Source organism: Panulirus ornatus, chromosome 51 (assembly GCF_036320965.1).
Source record: "Panulirus ornatus isolate Po-2019 chromosome 51, ASM3632096v1, whole genome shotgun sequence".
Taxonomy (NCBI): Eukaryota; Metazoa; Arthropoda; class Malacostraca; order Decapoda; family Palinuridae; genus Panulirus; species Panulirus ornatus.
In genome coordinates, this window is record NC_092274.1 from 2,102,501 (window position 1) to 2,123,246 (window position 20,746).

The 20,746-nt window shown below is 41.1% G+C and overlaps 1 protein-coding gene across 4 annotated transcripts in view; it reads left to right on the forward strand.

Annotated features, from left to right (window-relative positions):
- Positions 1–20,746, forward strand: part of retm (real-time) — a 118,785-nt gene that overhangs the window by 56,599 nt on the left and 41,440 nt on the right. For all 4 annotated transcript variants that reach the window (XM_071691790.1, XM_071691791.1, XM_071691792.1 and 1 more), the window contains exons 2-5: positions 3,816–3,965; positions 9,284–9,415; positions 9,925–10,053; positions 11,681–11,951. In XM_071691790.1, the coding sequence (XP_071547891.1) occupies positions 3,816–3,965; positions 9,284–9,415; positions 9,925–10,053; positions 11,681–11,951 (682 nt within the window). The remainder of the gene's footprint in view (positions 1–3,815; positions 3,966–9,283; positions 9,416–9,924; positions 10,054–11,680; positions 11,952–20,746) is intronic.

A 20,746-nucleotide genomic window follows, 5' to 3' on the forward strand; every position in this document is an offset into this window, starting at 1 on the left:
GGGAGATTTATTCATTTATGGAGAAAGAGAATTGCATGATGTCAAATGAATAACAAATATTTGGTAGCTATTCAACTCCAGTGTTTGATGTGGACACACGGGCTGGGATTTGCCACGGTAGAAAACGGGTGCTTTGAATAGAAAATGGGAGCATTCGGGTAGGCAGGCGGAGGAAGGATTTAAAAAAAGATAAATAAATAAAAAGTATTTTTTCGAGTTTTCAATTTATTGTTGTAGTGTGAGGGGATTATGAGGGATTAGATGTGATTGTGAGGGATTGGAGGTGATTGTGAAGCAAGTGGAGTACATGAGGGGCTCTCATATATATATATATATATATATATATATATATATATATATATATATATATATATATATATATATATATATATCTTTCTTCTTTTAAACTATTCGCCATTTCCCGCGTTAGCGAGGTAGCGTTAAGAACAGAGGATTGGGCCTCTTTTGGAATATCCTCACCTGGCCTCGTTCTCTGTTCCTTCTTTTGGAAAATTAAAAAAAAAAAAACGAGAGGGGAGGATTTCCAGCCCCCCGCTCCCTCCCCTTTTAGTCGCCTTCTACGACACGCAGGGAATACGTGGGAAGTATTCTTAATCCCCTATCCCCAGGGATATATATATATATATATATATATATATATATATATATATATATATATATATATATATATATATATGGCGTTGTATAACGCGATCAAAGGGTGAGAAGGGGAGGTCAGGGGTAGTGATGGATGAGAGATAGGGCATGCCTTGCCGTCACCCTTATCACGGAGCCACATTATCCCACCCGTCACATCTACCCCGTCACATCTACCCCGTCACACCAACCCCGTCACATCTACCCCGTCACACCAACCCCGTCACATCTACCCCGTCACACCAACCCCGTCACATCTACCCCGTCACACCAACCCCGTCACATCTACCCCGTCACACCAACCCCGTCACATCTACCCCTTTACACTTATCCCGTCACATCTACCCCGTCACATCTACTCCGTCCCACCAACCCCGTCACATCTACCCCGTCACACCAACCCCGTCACATCTACTCCGTCACACCAACCCCGTCACCATCAGCACCCCCCCCCAAAAAAAAAAACTCCCCCTAAGCTCATTCAAAGTCAATCGTTAGCTTCGGGAGCGCTTTCCCGAGCGACCAGAGTCACACACACGGGGTTTTTGAAAAAAAAACGGACGTCGGTCGTGTAGCACGGGGTTGGTACGTGCACCCTGGGGGCGCGGGGGGGGGGGGTAAGGTGGGAGAGAAAAGGTACATCGACAGACGTGTGGTGCGCGGTGGCTACCACAACGACACATTGTGGTGGTGTGGTGGTGGGCAGCGCTGTGGCAAAAGCGGGAGAATATATGCGAGAGAGACGCGCATTTGTTGATCATTGTTATGATTGCTTGAGTTGTCCCGTATCGCGATGATTCTCAAGCCAAGGGGATGTTAAAGACGCATTATATACAACTGGTGGAATAAAACTGTGTATTCTACGTTGTATACTATAGTTTACACGCGCGCACACACACACACACACACACACACACACACACACACACACACACACACACACACACACACACATATATTCCTATGAGTCCACGGGGAAAATGAAACACGATAAGTTCGCGAGTGCACTTTCGTGTAATAATCACATCATCAGGGGAGACACAAGAGAGAAATATAACAGTCAGTTGATATTCGTCTCTTCGTTGTATATCAACTGACTGTTATATTTCTCTCTTGTGTCTCCCCTGATGATGTGATTATTACACGAAAGTGCACTTGCGAACTTATCGTGTTTCATTTTCCCCGTGGACTAATAGAAATATCTTGATCACGCGCAAAATTGTGATCCTTTCCAATATATATATATATATATATATATATATATATATATATATATATATATATATATATATATATATAAGGTTAAAGCATGGTATATAGACAAGAGACGGGGCCACACTGGTATAAAATTCTCACCCCTTCATTTGTAAGCACCAACTCTCACACACACACTCCCTTTCTCTCTCTCACTCGGGATTTTCAGCTCGAGTTCCCGGGGACTATAGAGCGCAGTCTGGGATCGCGCTGGGATCATTCCCAGCTGGCTGGTCAGTGTCCCAGAGGTTCGCAGGGGTTGGTGTGGGTAAGGGCGAGGCCCTTCAGACTAAGGGCGAGGGGGCCCCTCAGACTACCGTCTCTTGGCCTTAGATGGTTCCTGCAGCGTACGACGAAGGCATGACCCCCCTTTGGGCACGACGGCACGACTGGGAGTCCCTCCTTTCCCTGCTACTGATCGGAGCGCAGCCTCGAAGCTGCAGGATCCACGTAGTCCCTGTGTTGGGAGAACGCCGAGGTGGAAGGATGAATGCTGTTCGGCCAGACGAACGAACGGGTTTAGCGAGCCCGGCTGCTGGTGTGGGGTTAGGCAGGTGGCTGCCAGGAACAGACTGGTGGATTTATGTTACAGGACGACCTTGGGTCGTGTACTGGACGCTTTTGTAGCCATAGTTTTTTTTTCTAGGATGGGAAGAGTTCCCTAACCTCAGCGGTGTAAGGGGAAAAGGGTCAGGTGTCAGGCGCTCGGGAAAACATGAAGGTAAAAAAAAGTTTCCAAAGCTTTGGCGATTGGTCCCGTTAACGGAGGGGGCGCATAGGTAGCAGATTAATGTAATGGTCCCACGCCATAGAGTTAGTGTAGTGACGTGTAGTAGTGGGCGGTGTCAGGAGGGGGTTATAGAAAACGTGTTTTTTTGTGTGATTGAAGGGAGGGAAGAAGATGGGAGCGCGGTACGCGACCGCCCGCGGAGGAGGCACGCTTTCCCCCCCCCCCCCCCCCCCCCCCCCCCCCCCCCCCCCCCCAACCCCACGAACCTCATCGCCCGGAAAATGAGGCCTCATGCGTCTGCCAGTGTGAGGCTGGCGCTGATGAGGTAAATCAATGAGGCCGCAATCATGGGTGCGGGGTGGGAGACGTCCTTTCGGGGGGGGGGGGGGAACTGGGGGTTAAGGGGAGAGGATGGAGGATGGGGGGTGAGGGGGTCGTCCTCCCCGGCAAGTTCCGCGATGTCGCGAAAATCGCGAAAAGCTCTGACGTCAGCGGGAAAAGGGGAGGGGGAGGAGGGGGGTGGCGTCCTGGGAACCCCCCCCTCCTCCCTCATGTATACGTTAAATACATCGCTCATGTGTATGTCATCTGCTCTAGGCCACCATGCGTTTGTATTAATAGACTCCGGCGTTGTATGGCCTATTGTATTATCCTCCGAAGAAGTCTTGAGATGTCCCTAATGTATGGGGTTAGGGACTCAATACAGCTGTAGTTGCTTGTTAGATTTGGATGTATTTTGAAGCACACGTGTGTGTGTGTGTGTGTGTGTGTGTGTGTGTGTGTGCGTGCAATAAATCATACAGCATACAGAAGTTCAATAGATTATATATATATATATATATATATATATATATATATATATATATATATATATATATCAGTAAAAGTCCTTTGGATTTTATATAGTTCTAAATGGCCTTTGCAGAATGCACGTCTATAAATGTCCTTTAAAATTTTATACATGAGAATGACCATTGGAGTTTTTGTATAACACTTAAAGGCTCATAAGCTCACTACATATAGCTATATCAAGGCCCTGTGCAGTGTAGACACCCCGTGGTCTCTCTATATCTCTATAAAGGCCCTGTGAAGTTATAGACACATCTATAGATTTTTTTTCCTGTTCATTGAGGCATGTGTTGTTTATTTTCCCTCCCTCTCTCTCCTCCTTCAGGCGTACGTGCGTCGGTTCCCCACTTGTGACATGATTCCCATCATGGCGGGAGCGGATATCATCAAGGAAAACACCTCGAAAGATGGCGCTGTCAGTCAGATCTCCCGTCGCTGCAGACTACACGTTGAGGCCCCGTATCTCCTGAAGAAGGTGGGTGTGTGTGTGTGTGTGTTACTCGTGTTGATGCTTGGGTAGCGGGAAAAGCATGTGTTAGGGTAGATAGAGATGCCTTGTAGAAGGTCTTACGAATAAATATATATATATATATATATATATATATATATATATATATATATATATATATATATATATATATATATATATGTATGTATATATATATATATATAGCGGATGAGGAAAACTAAGGCTTGTGTGCGAATAAGAATAGAGGAGATTGAGTGGTTCCAGGTGAAGGTTGGTCTGCGGAAAATGGCGCAGTCATTCAGATCTCTTGTCGCTTCAGGCTCCATGTCGAGGCCTTGCGTCTCCTGAAGGTGTGTGTCTGTGTGTGTGTGTGTGTGTTCCTCGATTAAAGTTTTGCCCTCAGGTCTTTTTCCCTAAGGGGTGTTCCTGGCTCACGGAACTGCCAAGGATACAGCCTAGGCTAGGCTAGGTTAGATCGCGTTATATTAGCTTGGATTAACCTAGCAGCCCTGGCTTTTCTTACCTCAGCTATAATAGTTTGGATTAACCGAGCAGCCCTAGTTTTTCTTACCTCAGCTATATTAGTTTGGATTAACCCAGCAGCCCTAGTTTTTCTTACCTCAGCTATAATAGTTTGGATTAACCCAGCAGCCCTAGTTTTTCTTACCTCAGCTATATTAGTTTGGATTAACCCAGCAGCTCTAGCTTTTCTTACCTCAGCTTAGCTTAGCTTAGGTTTTCGAGTGTGTGTGTGTGGGGGGGGGGGGGGAAGATTAGATAAAAGAGGGACCTAGTAATCCAAGACGTAGTAATCTGCAGTAGAAACTTCTCCACCCACCTCTCCCTCTGGTTCAACAGTCCGCAAGGAAGGAATTGCTGAAAAGGCACTGCCAGTAGTGTGGAGGGAATTATACTGGCTCTGAAATTTTATGGGAACGTGTGAAAGGGGTTGGGCTGGGGTGTGGGGGTGAAGGGTAGTTTTTTGATCATACTGCATTTGGCTTTTCTTAGGTGTTTGATTTCCTAGAACACCTCATCTTACTAGATTAGGTTTGGATAGGCTAGAGTGGAGAGAGAGAGAGAGAGAGAGAGAGAGCAGCAGCATTTGGGGACGGTATGTGGTGACAGAGCTTGGTGATGGTTTGATTTAAGTGCAGTAGGGATACACATGTCTGTCTGCGGTGTGTTTACATTAATCTGATGGCTTAGGTGTTGGCTGTGGGCACCTGAGGACAGGTGTAAGATTCACCTGTCCAGCTCAGGGCTGGGTTAATCCTTCACCTCGGGGCGCCCCAGGCCAGAATCCCCGACACTTCACACTAGGGGGGAAGTAAAAATACAGAATGTCATTCTTTTTACCTTAGTCTGCCCCTTAATATTTTAACCCAGTTTTCTTTTTGTTTTTTTCATTTGTTTCGATTTCATCCTTTTTCTATGATGCTGTTATATATTTCAGTCCAATTTTTTTTTTTTTTTTTTTTTGCTCAACCCTCTTTATTTGATCTAGTTTTCTCATTTCAGTCCATTTATTTTAGTCTACCCTTTTTATTTAATCCCATTTTTTTCCTTTTTTCTTCCCCCACTGCAAAGTTTATTTTTCTTTTCGAACAATACTCTTGAGTATGGGGCAGTGTTTTTAGATATTTTCCCCCTTGTCGGTCCTTTAGGAAAAAAAAATGCATTTTGGATTTAGTAAAGGTTTGAATGGCGTCCCTGTGTGGTGGTGTTGGTGGTGGAGATTGGTGTTGGAGTGAGGGAGGAGACGCTTGCCCTCACACGGTAAGGTGACAGGTGAAGGCCCAACACACACACACACACACACACAGATGTCAAATCAACGTTAGGTCGAGCAGCCATAGAGACTTACTCCTTTTTGTTAACTTTATTATATATTTCCCCTCCCCCTTTGATACTTGATCGCCGTTTCCCGCGTTCGCGAGGAGCCACCAGGAACAGACGAAGAAAGGCCACATCCATCCTCTGGCTGTCTTGTGTAATGCACCGAAACCACAGCTCCCTGTACACACACACACACACACACACACACACACACACATATATATATATATATATATATATATATATATATAGAGAGAGAGAGAGAGAGAGAGAGAGAGAGAGAGAGAGAAAGAGAGAGAGAGAGAGAGAGAGAGAGAGAGAGAGACAGACAGACAGACAGACAGACAAAATTACTGTTGTAAAACGACCAAAATATATCTTTTTTCCCTGTTTTTCTTTCGCGTTGGGTGAATGTAATGACGCCGTGCGTAACTTATCAGGGCGGGGGTCGTTGGTCGCACTGGGAGAGAGAGAGAGAGAGAGAGAGAGAGAGAGAGAGAGAGAGAACAGTCATGATGTGATTACATCCACTTAGACGCCATGACTTTCCCCTATCTCAAGCCACACCCCACCCCACCCCCCCCCTCCATCTCTTGTCTGTTTACGTGAGAGGAGCCCCCCCCCTCTCCCCCCTGTCTAAGACAACAACAGATACCTCACATCACGGTCATCAGCCATCCTCGTCAACAACAACAACAACAACAACAAGGTTATGATAGCTAAGCGAGAGAGAGAGAGAGAGAGAGAGAGAGAGAGAGAGAGAGAGAGAGAGTAAAGAAAGTTTTATTTTCATAGCGGAAATCGAGCGTGAGTTGTAACTTCATGAAAACTCGAGGCCTCACAGAAGATAATGCCTTTATCGCTTGGGGGGATGGGGGGTGGATGCACTCAAGGGTGCACCGCCGTAGGGGTTGTAGATAAGTGCTGGTAGAAAAGTGCAAGTTCGATTCGTATCTCGGGCGAAAGGTTTACGTAACTCCCGGCAGACGTCGCAGACTCTCTCTCTCTCTCTCTCTCTCTCTCTCTCTCTCTCTCTCTCTCTCTCTCTCTCTCTCTCTCTCTCTCATTTTCGTTGTCTCTCATTCCTCTTTGTGTCGTATCTAGCTGCGTTCGCGGTATACAGTTGAACCTTGGCGTGATTAATAAGGATTAATTTCCTATGAAGTCATGTGCAGATTTTGAGTACATATTCGTAGCGCGGGGTTCGGATCCCGGACAGTACGAATGAGGGTAAATACAGGTAGTAATTTAAGGCCGACTCGAAATATTTCTTTTTTTCCTATCGAAATTCTGTCGTAGAAGATGAGAGAGAGAGAGAGAGAGAGAGAGAGAGAGAGAGAGAGAGAGAGAGAGAGAGAGAGAGAGAGAGCTGCGTTTTCGTCATGTACCTTGTAAAAAGAACACAGCCATATTTATCAAGAAAATGTAGCTATTGATAAGTGTAAAATGTTCTGTGTCACATTCCGTTTGGTGCTCTTGTGCAAACACACGTCCGAGACATTTTGAAAAATCGATCGTGTGGGGGAGGAAATTATCGTTGAGTTAATTACCCCCTCCCCCCCCCCCTGCTCATCGGAGACGCCATTAATTTGTGTGATGTAATTATTCCCGATTGGTAATGATTGTTGGGGGGGGGGAGGACGGGTGTGCTTGCTAACCAGCGACAGAAGGAGTCAAAACTTAATTTAAAAAAGCTGATGAACGATTGGGTTGGTGTCATGGATGCTCACGTAGCCTTATATCTCCCTTTCTACTCGTATCTTTTTCCTTCTCCCATCAACCTTTGCCCTTCGTCCTTACCCAGGTACGTAGCGTTGCGGAGGCACCACCACCGCCAGGAGACATGGGGCGGCGGAGACACCCGTGAAGTTGGCTGTGATTTGATGTGGCCGACAGCCTAGTATGGCGATGAGAGGGGGGCCCCACCCGTTCCCTCTTGCCGGGAAGGATGGATGTGGTCCTGGATGGTGATTGGAAGGATGGCGATGGCCTTGAATGGTGATAGGAAGGATGGTGATGGTCCTGGATGGTGATAGAAAGGATGGATATGGTCCTGGAAGGTGATAGGAAGGATGGTGATGGCCTTGAATGGTGATAGGAAGGATGGTGATGGTCCTGGATGGTGATAGGAAGGATGGATATGGTCCTGGAAGGTGATAGGAAGGATGGTGATGGCCTTGAATGGTGATAGGAAGGATGGTGATGGCCTTGGATGGTGATAGAAAGGATGGATATGGTCCTGGAAGGTGACAGGAAGGATGGGTATGGTCCTGGATGGTGATAGGAAGGATGATGGTGGCCCTGGATGGTGATAGGAAGGATGGATATGGTCCTGGAAGGTGATAGGAGGATGGTGGTGGCCCTGGATGGTGATAGGAAGGATGGTGGTTGCCCTGGATGGTGATGGGAAGGATGGTGGTGGCCCTGGATGGTGATAGGAAGGATGTTAGTGGTCCTTGATGGTGGTGGCCCCGGATGATGCTAGGAAGGATGGTGATGGTTCTGGATGGTGACAGGAAGGCTATTAGTACTCTTGGATGGTGAAAGGAAGGATGGTGATGCTGAATATTGGTGGTGATGATGGCTTCGGACAGTGATAGGAAAGAAGGTGGTCTTGGATAATGATCGGATTCCTGTTGATGATGGTCTTGGGTCGTGATAGGAGGATGGCTTTCCTGGATAGCGATAGGATTCATGATGGTGGTAGTGACACTCATGGGTGTCAGCTACACTGGCAGAAAAATGTAATACCTCAGTGTATACATAATGGCTTCATTGAGTTAAAACACATGATGCATGATTTGCCAAGCAACTACTTATTTTGCCAAATTTTTTGTTGGTTAAAAAAGTGAGGCCTAGTACTAGAAATAAAAAGAATGGAAGTAGCTTCCTAATGTGGATATATGCAAATTTCTTGCAAGGCATCATTTGCCAGTGTTATTGATGAATGGAGTTTTTTATTCTTTTTAGTCCAAAGGAGTTATGGATGAGTGTGACGCTTAGCTGAACAAGATGGAAAATGACATGAGTGGAATGAAAGAATCAGCATTATAGTTTTATCTTTAGGAAGAATGCAAAAATTGATTTATATTTCCATAAGAAATGCTCATAAATATAGCTGATTATATGAAACTAAGAGATGAAAACAAAAAGGATATTTCACTTGAGTGATTTAACCATATGTACATATCTGATGAATTATTGTTCATTTCTCTGTATTTTATCAGTTTTTTGGTGATATGCAACTTCTATCATGAATCATTTTTATAATTCCTGTAATTATTCTAAATTGTGAGGTGTGAAACATTTTATAAGATGATTTTTGTAATGGAAGAAGTGAATAAATTTTAAAATCACTTGTGACTGAAAAATCTGCTTTGTCTTTTATATGTCAGTGAAATGAATTAGTTATAAGAATTTATGTATTAATTAATTTCTCAAACAGTGTCCTTGTGTATGCTAATATGTTATTTTATGTCTGGCAGATCATGGGTGTGGAATATATATACTTTGTGCAGACAAACACACTTGACAAGAGAAACCGGACTCTTACGATTGAAGCATACAATGAAAGCTTTTCTTCGAGAGTTGTCATCAATGAGAAGTGCCGCTACACAGTATGTACATTTTGGGGGATTTAGTATGGTGGAGATTGCTGATGTAGTAAAAGTACTTTTATCCCAACCAGATCAAAATCCAAATTATATGTGGTTTGTGAGTTTATAGAATCTGAAATATTCCATCATGTCAAATAGTTTCTATCTAATTAGCCTTTGAGATATTTTCTCTGGTGTACTGTACGATGTATTGTAAATACACTTATCACTGATGATGTGTAAATTTCCTAATGACTAGAATTATCTTAGGAACATATAAGTGGTTGAGGCACTTTGCTGATTCATAATACTGATAATAGAGTTGATTTATTGTGGTGAAAAAGGGTTTTACTTTCATTTATTTTGTAGGAAAACCCTCTTCATCTCCATATATCAATCATTAATAATTGTCTTTTGGTTATGTAATTATGTGTTGTAATGCCTTGGTATGTTTATGTAACATTGATTATACAGTGTTGACTGTAACATTGATTATACAGTGTTGATTGATTTTTTCTTATTATCATCAGGTTCATCCGGAAAACAGCGACTGGACATGCTTTGAGCAAGCTGCCACCCTAGATATTAAGTCATTTTTTGGATTTGAGAGCACAGTAGAAAAAATTGCCATGAGACAATATTCACAAAACATATCAAAGGTGAGCTACATGTAAATGTTTGAAGTAGGTGTTCCACAGATGTTCTTGAATATTGGAGACAAAGTATTTTTTGATGGAATATAGGGATGTTTACAGGAATGAGAAATTAATGCATAAGAAAAGGGAATTTGTCTGTGGACACAGTAGTTGAATGTGTGACATTATGTATGCATATGGAATACTTTTAGATCAGTTGCCAGTGCAGAATTCATGATGAAATGGTACTGACTGATTTTGATGGTTCCAAATGCAATGTACAACAAGAGATCAGATTACATTCTAGAGAGTCAGAATAACTAAGGTATGGAAATTGATTCAAGGCTGGAGCTCACTCAAATGGGTGATAGGTAAATATGCAAATTCCAGGATCCCTATTATGGGCCTCCTGCTCCTTCAAGGCTGTTCCTTTCATGGGAACGAGATGGGCTATTTTGGGGTAGGAAGGTTATGGACGATGCTACACTTTTATGTTTGCTGTTGGTGATACAGTCTTTCTTGCCGTGTCTTCCCGATTGAATTGATAACACATGCAGGCAGGATCAAGGAATAGCTCATAGGTTATAGGAATAGACAGTTTAAAGAGAAATGAAAAGATTTCAAGTGAACATGATGGTACTGAAAGGATGTGAAGATTATGTACATCAGTGGATCTGAATATTTCTGATGCTTACTTTGCACACAAGAATGTCTTTAGATAAATCTGATGTGCATTATTGGATGTGTGTTGCAGATAAATACTTTCAACGTAAGTATATCTTGAGGTATAAGCAGTTTGTATGTACAGTGTGTATGTTGTTGATAGGCACATAAAAGAAAATTGAAAGATTGATTGATTTTTTTTTTTGCACAGCACGTTACAAGTCATTTAAACAGCCATAGTTATACAATCCCAGCACATTATAACATTTAAATCTTGATTCTAAGCATTTAAAAAAGGTCTGGAATTCTCCCATCTTTTGTCTTCCCTTCCTCTTGTAAACTTTTCACCTTTTAGAGTCAGTTCTACACACACCTAAGGAGGTCAAATGAATTCTTCCCACACTCTTTTTTGTCGTACCTATAAAACTAACCTTTCGTCCAAAGTAGGTTTGATTAGGGAATGCCTTTAGCTATATTATGTCAGCTGCTATAAAGATAGACACAAGTAGTGAGTTAGATGGAAAAATGAAATACTGAATGGCATCATACTGTTCTCATTCCAGATATCTTGTGCATGCATGTTTTGCAGATCTTTAAGTCAGGCTTCTGTCAGCCAGGAACAATGACTAGAATTTATGTACTCTGCCTTTATCTCCTTACTTTAATTATGGGATGGAGATTAATGGATGTCTGCTGATAGTAAGATCATAAGTGGCAAGTGAAGTAATTTCATTCATCAGTAAGGATGTTATGTTATTAGAACATTATAATGTAGGTGAATTATTACAGCTGTGCTGTAAATAAATTGCTGTATTGTAACAAAAATTTGGCCTTTATTTTGAAGATTTTTTCAGTATAAAAAGTGCTAAATTATGCTTTATATCAGTATCATAAGTGATATTTCTTATGCATGAAAATTGTCTTTTCTTAAATGATTTTGCAACTTGAAATTACATGTGATTTTACATTTTAAAATTCTATCAAACAGGGAAAAGAAATAATTGAATATTTCATTGAAGAGCTTCGTAAAGAAGATATCACATTTGTGCCAAGATGGGAAGAACCATCTCCAAAGGCCATACCAGAAGTACGTGTCACTATAGAGAACAAAAAGTTGGAGAGCGAGGCTGAGAGCAGTTCAGAAGAGACTGAAAGACGGGACCGCACCAACAGTTCTCAGTCCGCTGCCTCTAGAGAACTTCAGCTCGGTGCTTCTGCCACAAATATCCCGAACATGGACAAGGTCAACCTTAACGAAGGTAAGATTTTTGTTTTGATTTTTTTTCTGTCTGCATGTCTTCAAAGATTCAAGTCTTCAGTTAAATGAAGTGGGACCATGGAAAGATTTAACATGAAGGAGTATTATTGATATTGTGAATTGTTAAAATTTTTGGTTTGTCAAGGAATCTGACAGTGGTTTATCAGAACTGTTTAATTGAATAAAATTATTAATGCAGTGTACATATAATGAAGCTGTGTAATATATATAGGTGGAAAAAGACTAGAAGTGAAAGAGTTAAAGTATTTGGGAGCTATCTTGGGAAGTTTGGTGATATAGAAGGAGAGATAGAGAGCAGTACAGAGTAGAAAAGTCATTGGGTCTCTTAGCTGAATAATGAAGGTGTATGAATGGAAGTGAAGACAGGATTAAGGGCAATTAAGTCCTCCCAGCCCTTACCTGTTTGGCTAAAACATGGAATGAGTCACAGAAGTCAAGAATCTAGGCTGTGGAAGTGACTTGTTTGAGAGGAGCATGTGGTATAACTGGATGGAATGAAGAAGGAAATGAAGGGGTGTTTGAGAGATGTGGTATGGCAGGGAATGGAAAGGGAATGAAATATGGAGAGTTAGAGTGGGTAAAACATAATACCTTAAGGTGGCTTGGGCTTGTGGAAAGATGGGAGACAGGGAGCTTACAAGGAAAGTGTATGACAGTACAATTTAAAGGGGTTGGGGTGAGTGGAAGACCACCTGTGACATGGGGAAATAAAGTGGAAGAACACTAGAGAGAGGTGGTGGAAGAATGCATGGAATAGTGTATGCGAGGAAGGGATGAGTGGAGACTTTTGCCCAGGCCACCCACTTGATGGGAATTTTTTGAGGGATTGGGCATGAGAGAGATATCTTCTTTACAGTAGTTGATATTAAATGTTAGATATGATAGGTTTAAAACTTGCTCGTCTACTGAGGATTATACCCAAGAGAATGTCAATACTAGTCTTGATTTTGAATTTAAGAAAGTCATTTGGTTTTGAAACAACTCTTGTGTTGTTTGAGAATTGAGAAAGAAAAATTATTTATTGACATCTTTTTAGTAATGGATTTATAGAATTTATAGTTTTTTAATTTTAACTTTTTCTTTTCTGTTGATCATGTGATGTTGGCATATAGAAAACATGAAAGGCAGAATTTCATTGCATGTAATATTTCATGATTTGTGCAGGGCATGTCAGTCAACTTCAGATGAATATAAGCCAGGTTCTAGTTTACTTGGAATCTGCTGTATAAGAGATAAGTTTGCTGGTACCAGAATCACTAATTTCTCATATACGAATCAGGTATTTCTCAGCGAGACATGTTAGAAGATGGAACAAAATTTAAAATATTGTGAGATTCTTAAATATATGGATTTTTAAAAGTGAAAACACGGTTAATCATGACCATTGCATGGTTTATGATAACCAGTAATTATGATAGGACAGTGCAAAGCATTACCTCTTTTGCATAGTGGAAAAATGGTAATGTTCAAATGTGGTAAAATTTCTAGAAGTGCTTCATAATTTCCTAAGTTGCATTGTTAAAATTTTGTGTTGCATCTGATCATCAATGATGTAAGGGGGAGTGTTTGTGTATCATGGAAAGAAAACTGTTATAATGCAAGAAACTGTGGCATAATATTGTAAAGTACATTCTAGCCTGAATATTTTTTGCACCTTTTTTCTTTATTATTATCCTTTTCTTGTATACAGGATATGTATTGTGATGCATTTGCAATTGCAGACACAGCAGCCACATTTAATTACACCTCCTGTTCAATCTCTCCCAAATGAATCTCTTTTATGCACGTTGATACAGATAGGTGTGGAATATTCTTTGAGGTCTTATCGCCAAATCTACTTAACTTGAGTAAAATTGAAAGTTTTCTTATGCTGTTTAGATTAGATAGCTTCACTGTCATATGGGAGCACTGTCATGTAAGATAGAGGCATCATGAAAGAAAAATATTCTGTGATATTGACTCCCTTTTTTCAGTTTATTGGTTTTCTTTACTTTCATTCATACTGATTTACCATATTGTTTGAAAAACAGATCTTTATCATATTTCTGTGGACTTAACACCGGGCTAAGAAAACTAATGTTCAGAACCCTTGGTTCATGAATCATTTAGAAAAAAGAAAATCCATAGAATCTTGTACATTAGGTCCACCATAACTGATGACTGAATATTAGAAATAAGTTTATTATGAATCATATAGGTCAAGGGTTCATATCCTGGAGAGGGCACTTGGCATAAAACCAACCTAGTTGTTCTTCCTCCCCTTAGAGACAGTTAATGTGAATAAGAGCAAGTTTATTAGGTTCAGTAGGGTTGAGGGACAAGTTAATTGGGATGTAAGTTTGAATGGAGAGAAAATAGGAGGAAGTGAAGTGTTTTAGATATCCGGGAGTGGATTTAGCAGTGAATGGAACCATGGAAGCCTAAGTGAGTCACAGGGGCGAAAGTTCTGGGAGCGATGAAGAATGCGTGGAAGAAGAGAACGTCACCTCGGAGAGCAAAAATGGGTATGTTTGAAGGAATAGCAGTTCCATCAATGTTATACGGTTGCTAGGCATGGGCTATAGATAGGGTTGTATGGAGGAGGGTGGATGTGTTGGAATTGAACTGTTTGAGGACAATATGTGGTGTGAGGTGGTTTGATCGAGTAAGTAATGTAAGTGTAAGAGAGATGTGTGGAGGGTGTGTTGAAATGATGTGGACATATGGAGAGAATGAGTGAGGATAGATTGACAAAGAGGATATATGTGTCAGAGGTGGAGGAAACAAGGAGAAGCAGGAGACCAAATGGGAAGTGGAAGGTTGGAGTGAAAAAAGATTTTGAGCAGTCAGGGCCTGAACATACAGGAGGGTCCGAGGCATGCAAGGAATACAGTGAATTGGAATGGTGTGGTATACCGGATCAACGTGCTGTCAGCGGACTGAACCAGGCCATATGAAACGTCTGGGGTAAACCATAGAAAGGTCTGTGGGACCTGGTTGTGGATAGGGAGCTGTGGTTTTGGTGCATTACTCTTGAAAGTTGGAGACTGACTGTGAACGAGTGTGGCCTTTTTTTGAGTGTTCCTGGCACTACCTTGCTGAAGGAGGGGGTAGTGCTGCTGTTTCCTGTGGGGCGGGGTAGTGCTGCTGTTTCCTGTGGGGCAGTATAGCACCAGGAATGGATGAAGGCAAGCAAATATGAATATGTTCATGTGCATATATTTATATGTCTGTGTATGTGTGTCTATATGTTGATATGTATATGTACATATATTGGCGTTTATGTATGTATATGTTTACCATTTACCACCACATTCTAGCTGTCACGCATAATGCCTCGAAGCCATAGCCTCCCCTCCACCTTTTAAGCCCCACAGAACCTTTTTTATGATTTCACGTGACCACTTCATATGCCCAGATTCAGCCCATTGAAAGCATATTACCCCCTGTCTACTGTATCACTTGGGTATACTTTATGTTATGCATGCATCACACCTTCATCAAGATCAGAATTGAATACCTCAAAGCATTCTTCACTCCATCCTTCCATCTCCAGCTTGGTTTTCTCCTTGTCCATTTCTCCACTTCTGAAATGTGTGCTTAATCATCCTCTCCTTATGTCTAAAACTCTGTAAACACACCTTAAGCTCTCTGAACCATACTTCTCTTACTGTCTTGCTTCTGTATCTTACTCTTTCAGTTTTTACTTATTCAGCACTCCTTACAGCACATTTTATCCTTAAGCATTTCATATGCACTGCATCCCCCATCTTCCTTACATTTTCCTGCATGGCCCATTCCTTACTTCCTTGCAACACTATCATGTCTTTTGTACCATCAGACATACCTGTTGAAGATGCTGACCACTCTTTCCATGCAATCCTTAATGTACCTAGGACTCTACTTCCCAAACCTATCCTTTATCCTTTGGGTTACTTAAGCATCCATGCTTCTATGCACTTTTATGTCCACTGCTAGGTGTCTAAAGCATTCCAATTCCTCTAGGTTTTCTCTCTTGAGACTCACACTCCAACCAAATTGTCTCTCTCCCATGCTAAATTTTATAATGTTATTTTTATTGATGTTGACTTTCAAACTTCTCCTGTCTCACTTGCAGACTCAAACACCAGCTCCTATTGTTTCTCATTCAATTTTGCTGCCAGAGCTGTTGTCAGCAAACAGCAACTAATTCGCCTTCCAGGCTCCTACACCCCCAACAGAGTGCAGACTCATCTCTCTCCAAAGCCCTTACATTTACCTCCCTCACTGCTCCCTCCATAAGCAGACTAAACAGCCATGTTGATGTCATACATACTTACTGCATTCCCACCTTCACCTGGAACAATTCACCCTCTTCCCTTCTCGCACACAATTTTTAGTGTATTAGTAGAAATTTATTACTCTTGATAGATTTCCTTCAGCACCATGTATTCATAAGACCTTTCAAGAGGCACCTATATCAAACTTGAGATGTGCTTTCACCCGATCCGTAAATACTTCTAATACATCCCTCTCTCTCTCTCTTTTAAGTATTCCTCATATAGATTTCCAAAAGCTTACACCTGATGCTTACACCCTCTGCCACTTTTGAAGCCACATCATTCCTCTCCAGTCTGATGTTCTATGCATGCTGCCACCGTCTCAGTGACCACTCTCCCATATAGATTTTGCCTCTGGAATTCAAACATTCACTTCAGAACCCCTTGCCTTTACACACTGACATTACACAGGCATTCTGGCAGTCCTCAGGCACCTCACCACAAGCCATACGTACACTGAAAATCCTAAGTATTCCCCTCTCTTGAGAGATTCAACTCCAGTCTTATTCACTCCAGCTGCATTGCTACACTGCACTTATGCAAGGATTTCTTCACCTCTTGTATTTTCACCAAGCCACAAACCATGATTCTTTCTCTGCATTCCCTGATGCCTCAGACACTCCACATCTGTCAGCCTATCATCAAACTTATTCAGCAATCTTTCAAAATACTCGCTCCATTTCCTCATCACCTCTTCATTACCGTTTACCATTTTTATTTATGCTCAGTTTACTGATGCTGCTACCATTTGTTTTTGTTCCTCAGACTGTTCATCTCGTTCCTAAACGTTCTCTTATTCTCCAAGAAGTTTCCAAATACTCTCTCACCCTAACTCTGATTTGCCCTCTTTTTCAGCCCCTGCACCTCCCTCTTGACCTACTGCTGCTTCCTCTTCTGCATCTCCCAATCACTCGCCTCCCTTCCCTACAGGTAATGCCCAAATACCCCTCTTTTCACTTTCACTAACAACTTAACTTCTTCATCCCATCACTCGCTACCCTTTTTCACATGCCCGTATGCCACCATGTAAGTGCAAGACATTTGCCTTGCATAAGTAAAGACTTCCATGAATACCTTCAATTCCTAACCCATTCCCATAGTTTCATTTATTCTCACTTTGCCATTCTTCACAAAATATCTTTTGGCATCTCCTTAAACAATCCTCTTTTCCAAGCTTGCTTATTTTCATCACCCTTATTACACCCACATAAATTCCTCTTATATTAAAGCCTCAGCCAAATTTCACCTTTGCCTCCACTAAGAGGTGATCAAACATCCCACCAGCTGCCCCTCTCATGACAATTGCATCCTAAAGTCATTCGGTTGCTGGCTGATCAGTGTGGACATAATCCAGTAATACTAGGTTACCATTAACCCCACTTACCCACATATACTTATGTATGCCCCTCTATTCAAATCAGATATTCCTAATCATTGGCCTCTGTTCTGCAATCACTTCCAGAAGTTGTTCACAAGAAATGGCAAATATGTATGAAAGAAAAAACTGATTATATACCTTTAGATAATCCTAGGAATAAGGAAGAAAGAATGCTGCCCACATATTCTCTGCACGTTGCAAAATTTGACAAAGAGGGATGGGATTAGGTGGATGGAAATCATCCCATCCTGTAGTACTTTCTGAAAGAAAGACCAGAGCAAAGGACCAAGTGAGAATTTATCCCCTTATGGCTCTGTCATCTGTTAATGACGCTGCCTCGCTCATGCTGGAAGTGGCAAACATGTATGAATAGAATAAGAATTTATTTTTCGTATTCGCCATTTCCCATGTTAGCAAGGTAGCATTAAGAACAGAGGACTAAGCCTTGGAGGAAATAGCCTCACTTGGCCCCCTTCTCTGTTCCTTCTTTTTGAAAAATAAAAATGGAAGGGGGGGATTTCCAGCCCCCACTCCCTCCCCTTTTAGTCACCTCCTACAATACGCAGGGAATACATGGGAAGTATTCTTTCTCCCATATCCCCAGGAAGAAAATGAGATATATGCATAGGGTTATATATACATACATATACAGCTAGAGACTGAGTGTGAATGAATTTGGCCTTTGTTGTCGTTTCCTAGCACGTGAGCATGTATACGAGGGGAGGGGTATGCCATTTCATGTGTGGTGGGGTGACGACGGGAATGGATGAAGGCAGCAAGTGTTGATGTGTACATTTGTATATATTTATATGTCTGTGTATGTATATGTATGTATACGTTGAAATGTATAGGTATGTATATGTGCATGTGTGAGCATTTATGTTTATCCATGTATATGTGGGTGGGTTAGGCCAGTCTTTTGTCTGTTTCCTTGTGCTACCTCGCTAATGCGGGAGACAGCGACTGAGTGTAATGATGAGATAATATATATATATGCATTGATGTATGTGTCATATGTGTAACTCACATATAAAGCTGTAACAGCAACTCAAAACACCGAAAATCTATGGCTGCATGTATCACATGAACTGTGAAACCCAGTATACACATCTCTTATGGCACCATTGAATATGCGCCACTTGTTTCAGGATCCCAGGAATATTCACGCACATTGCAGTAAAGTGAAATTGTTTTTGATAGCCAATTAGTTAATCTGAATTCCAATCAGTGGGTGAGAATGTTTGTTCTGATATATCCAAAGGATGAAGCAAGAGGGTTAAAGACTAGATGCCTTTGTCAAAAAAAAATTTCGTGGTCTTAAGATTTCCTTTTGTGTTATACTTAGGGTTGTTTATCAGTCTAAACTACTTAGCTGTGTATAAGATGGATTCAAGCTGCAGTCTATGCTCATTGTCCATTCAGTATTAGAGAGTCTGTAGATCATTTTCATCCAAGTATTTGAGATTGAAAGGTAGGATGATGATTTGTATAGGACATCTACCCTGTTTGCTGTATTAGGTGTCTTCTTTGGCTCAGAAACAAGTTTTGATCTTTGAAAGACTCCATTGTTAAATTGAATATAACAGGTGAGGACACATTTGCAATCCCACTCTCCTCAGAGTTTACTGTGTTTAAGACAACTAAAGGCTTGAGGTGAGCTAGTGGCATTAAGTATTCACAGCCGTAGATTACATGGTTTATCTTTGCTTCTTTTTTTTTTAAGTCAGAGGCTCCAGTCATGGACAAAAGTCCTCATGGAGATCAGGCCTTGACTGAAACATAAGAAATGGCAAAAGGAGAAAAGAGAGAAAGAAAGAAGAATCTAAGAGGTTTTGATGAAGTAGAAATGATGCCTTTTGAAAATGTGTCATAGTTGTTGGGAAAGACTCAGAAGGATAAAGAGGTTCAGAACTTAGCAATGTAGGAAAAGAAGCAAACATTGCATCGGCCATTGCTTAGATTAGTAATAGCTTTACAGTAATCACTTGGTGCAGTGGCACGCTATGAATTGTGTGCTGTGCTCGCAGAGGCATCAAAGGTAGAAGTCAAAATAAAGCCCATAAAAGAGAGATAGAGAACCAAGAGTGTGTTGTAGAGAAAATGAGTCAAGTTTTAAGGTCAGATTAGGAGAGCTGATAAAACATGTTGCTTTAAACTTGTCTCTGTCAGTGAATGTGAAGAGATATATAAGATCCCCAGGTGTAGAAGTGGTAGGGAGTACTATATATGATTATATTGGATGTTTTATGTTAAATTTTTGTTGAGCAAGTGTTTTATTTGAATTTGAATCCCAATTATCTTTGGGTAACACTGTCTAGGTGAAGAAAGAAGTCTCTCTGGTCTATTTCTATTTTAAACATCTTGATATATTACTTGCTGTATTTGAATAAGGATTCATCATGCATATTGAAGGAATTACAAGTGTAGGGCATAATGAAATTGAATAAGTGACAAAGTGTTTGCACATCCCTCGACAGAAGTTGTATTGTTTCAGGTTACATTACAAATCAGTGAGTCAAAAGAATATTGTCTGCAGTGATGAATACTTGCTGAAATTTCTTTGACTAAATTGCAGATGATGCTTTCTTGACAGACTCAAAATACATTAAATGGTATCTGGATAACCTAGTTCCTGAAGAAGTGGATAATAGCCAAAAGGATCGGGGTATTATTTCAATTATTTTTCAATTTAATGCTTGTTACTGTATCCGTATTCTGATCAAGATTTGATGGCTATGATAGGTATGCATTTAATCTGAAGCAGTATTATAGATTTAGCATGAACACCATTTTTTTTTTATTAATCTCTTTATTATTGAGTCATGATACCTAAAAGAGTGAATCATGCTAGATTCATTACATGAAGCTTTTAGCAAAAATTTATTTTTGGTATCCATTATGCAAGCTTTGATAAGCTTGGCACCATTTATTTCTTTGGAGCACCAGTAGGACTTAGTTATGAATTAGCTTAGAACCTTTATACTAATAATAGAAAGTAAGCTACCGTATCTCCTTTTGCACTGGATTCTTAAGCCAGAGAAACTATGAGGCCTAACCAACCGAAAAAGAAATAGCTCAGGTAGATGGTATGCTCTTACC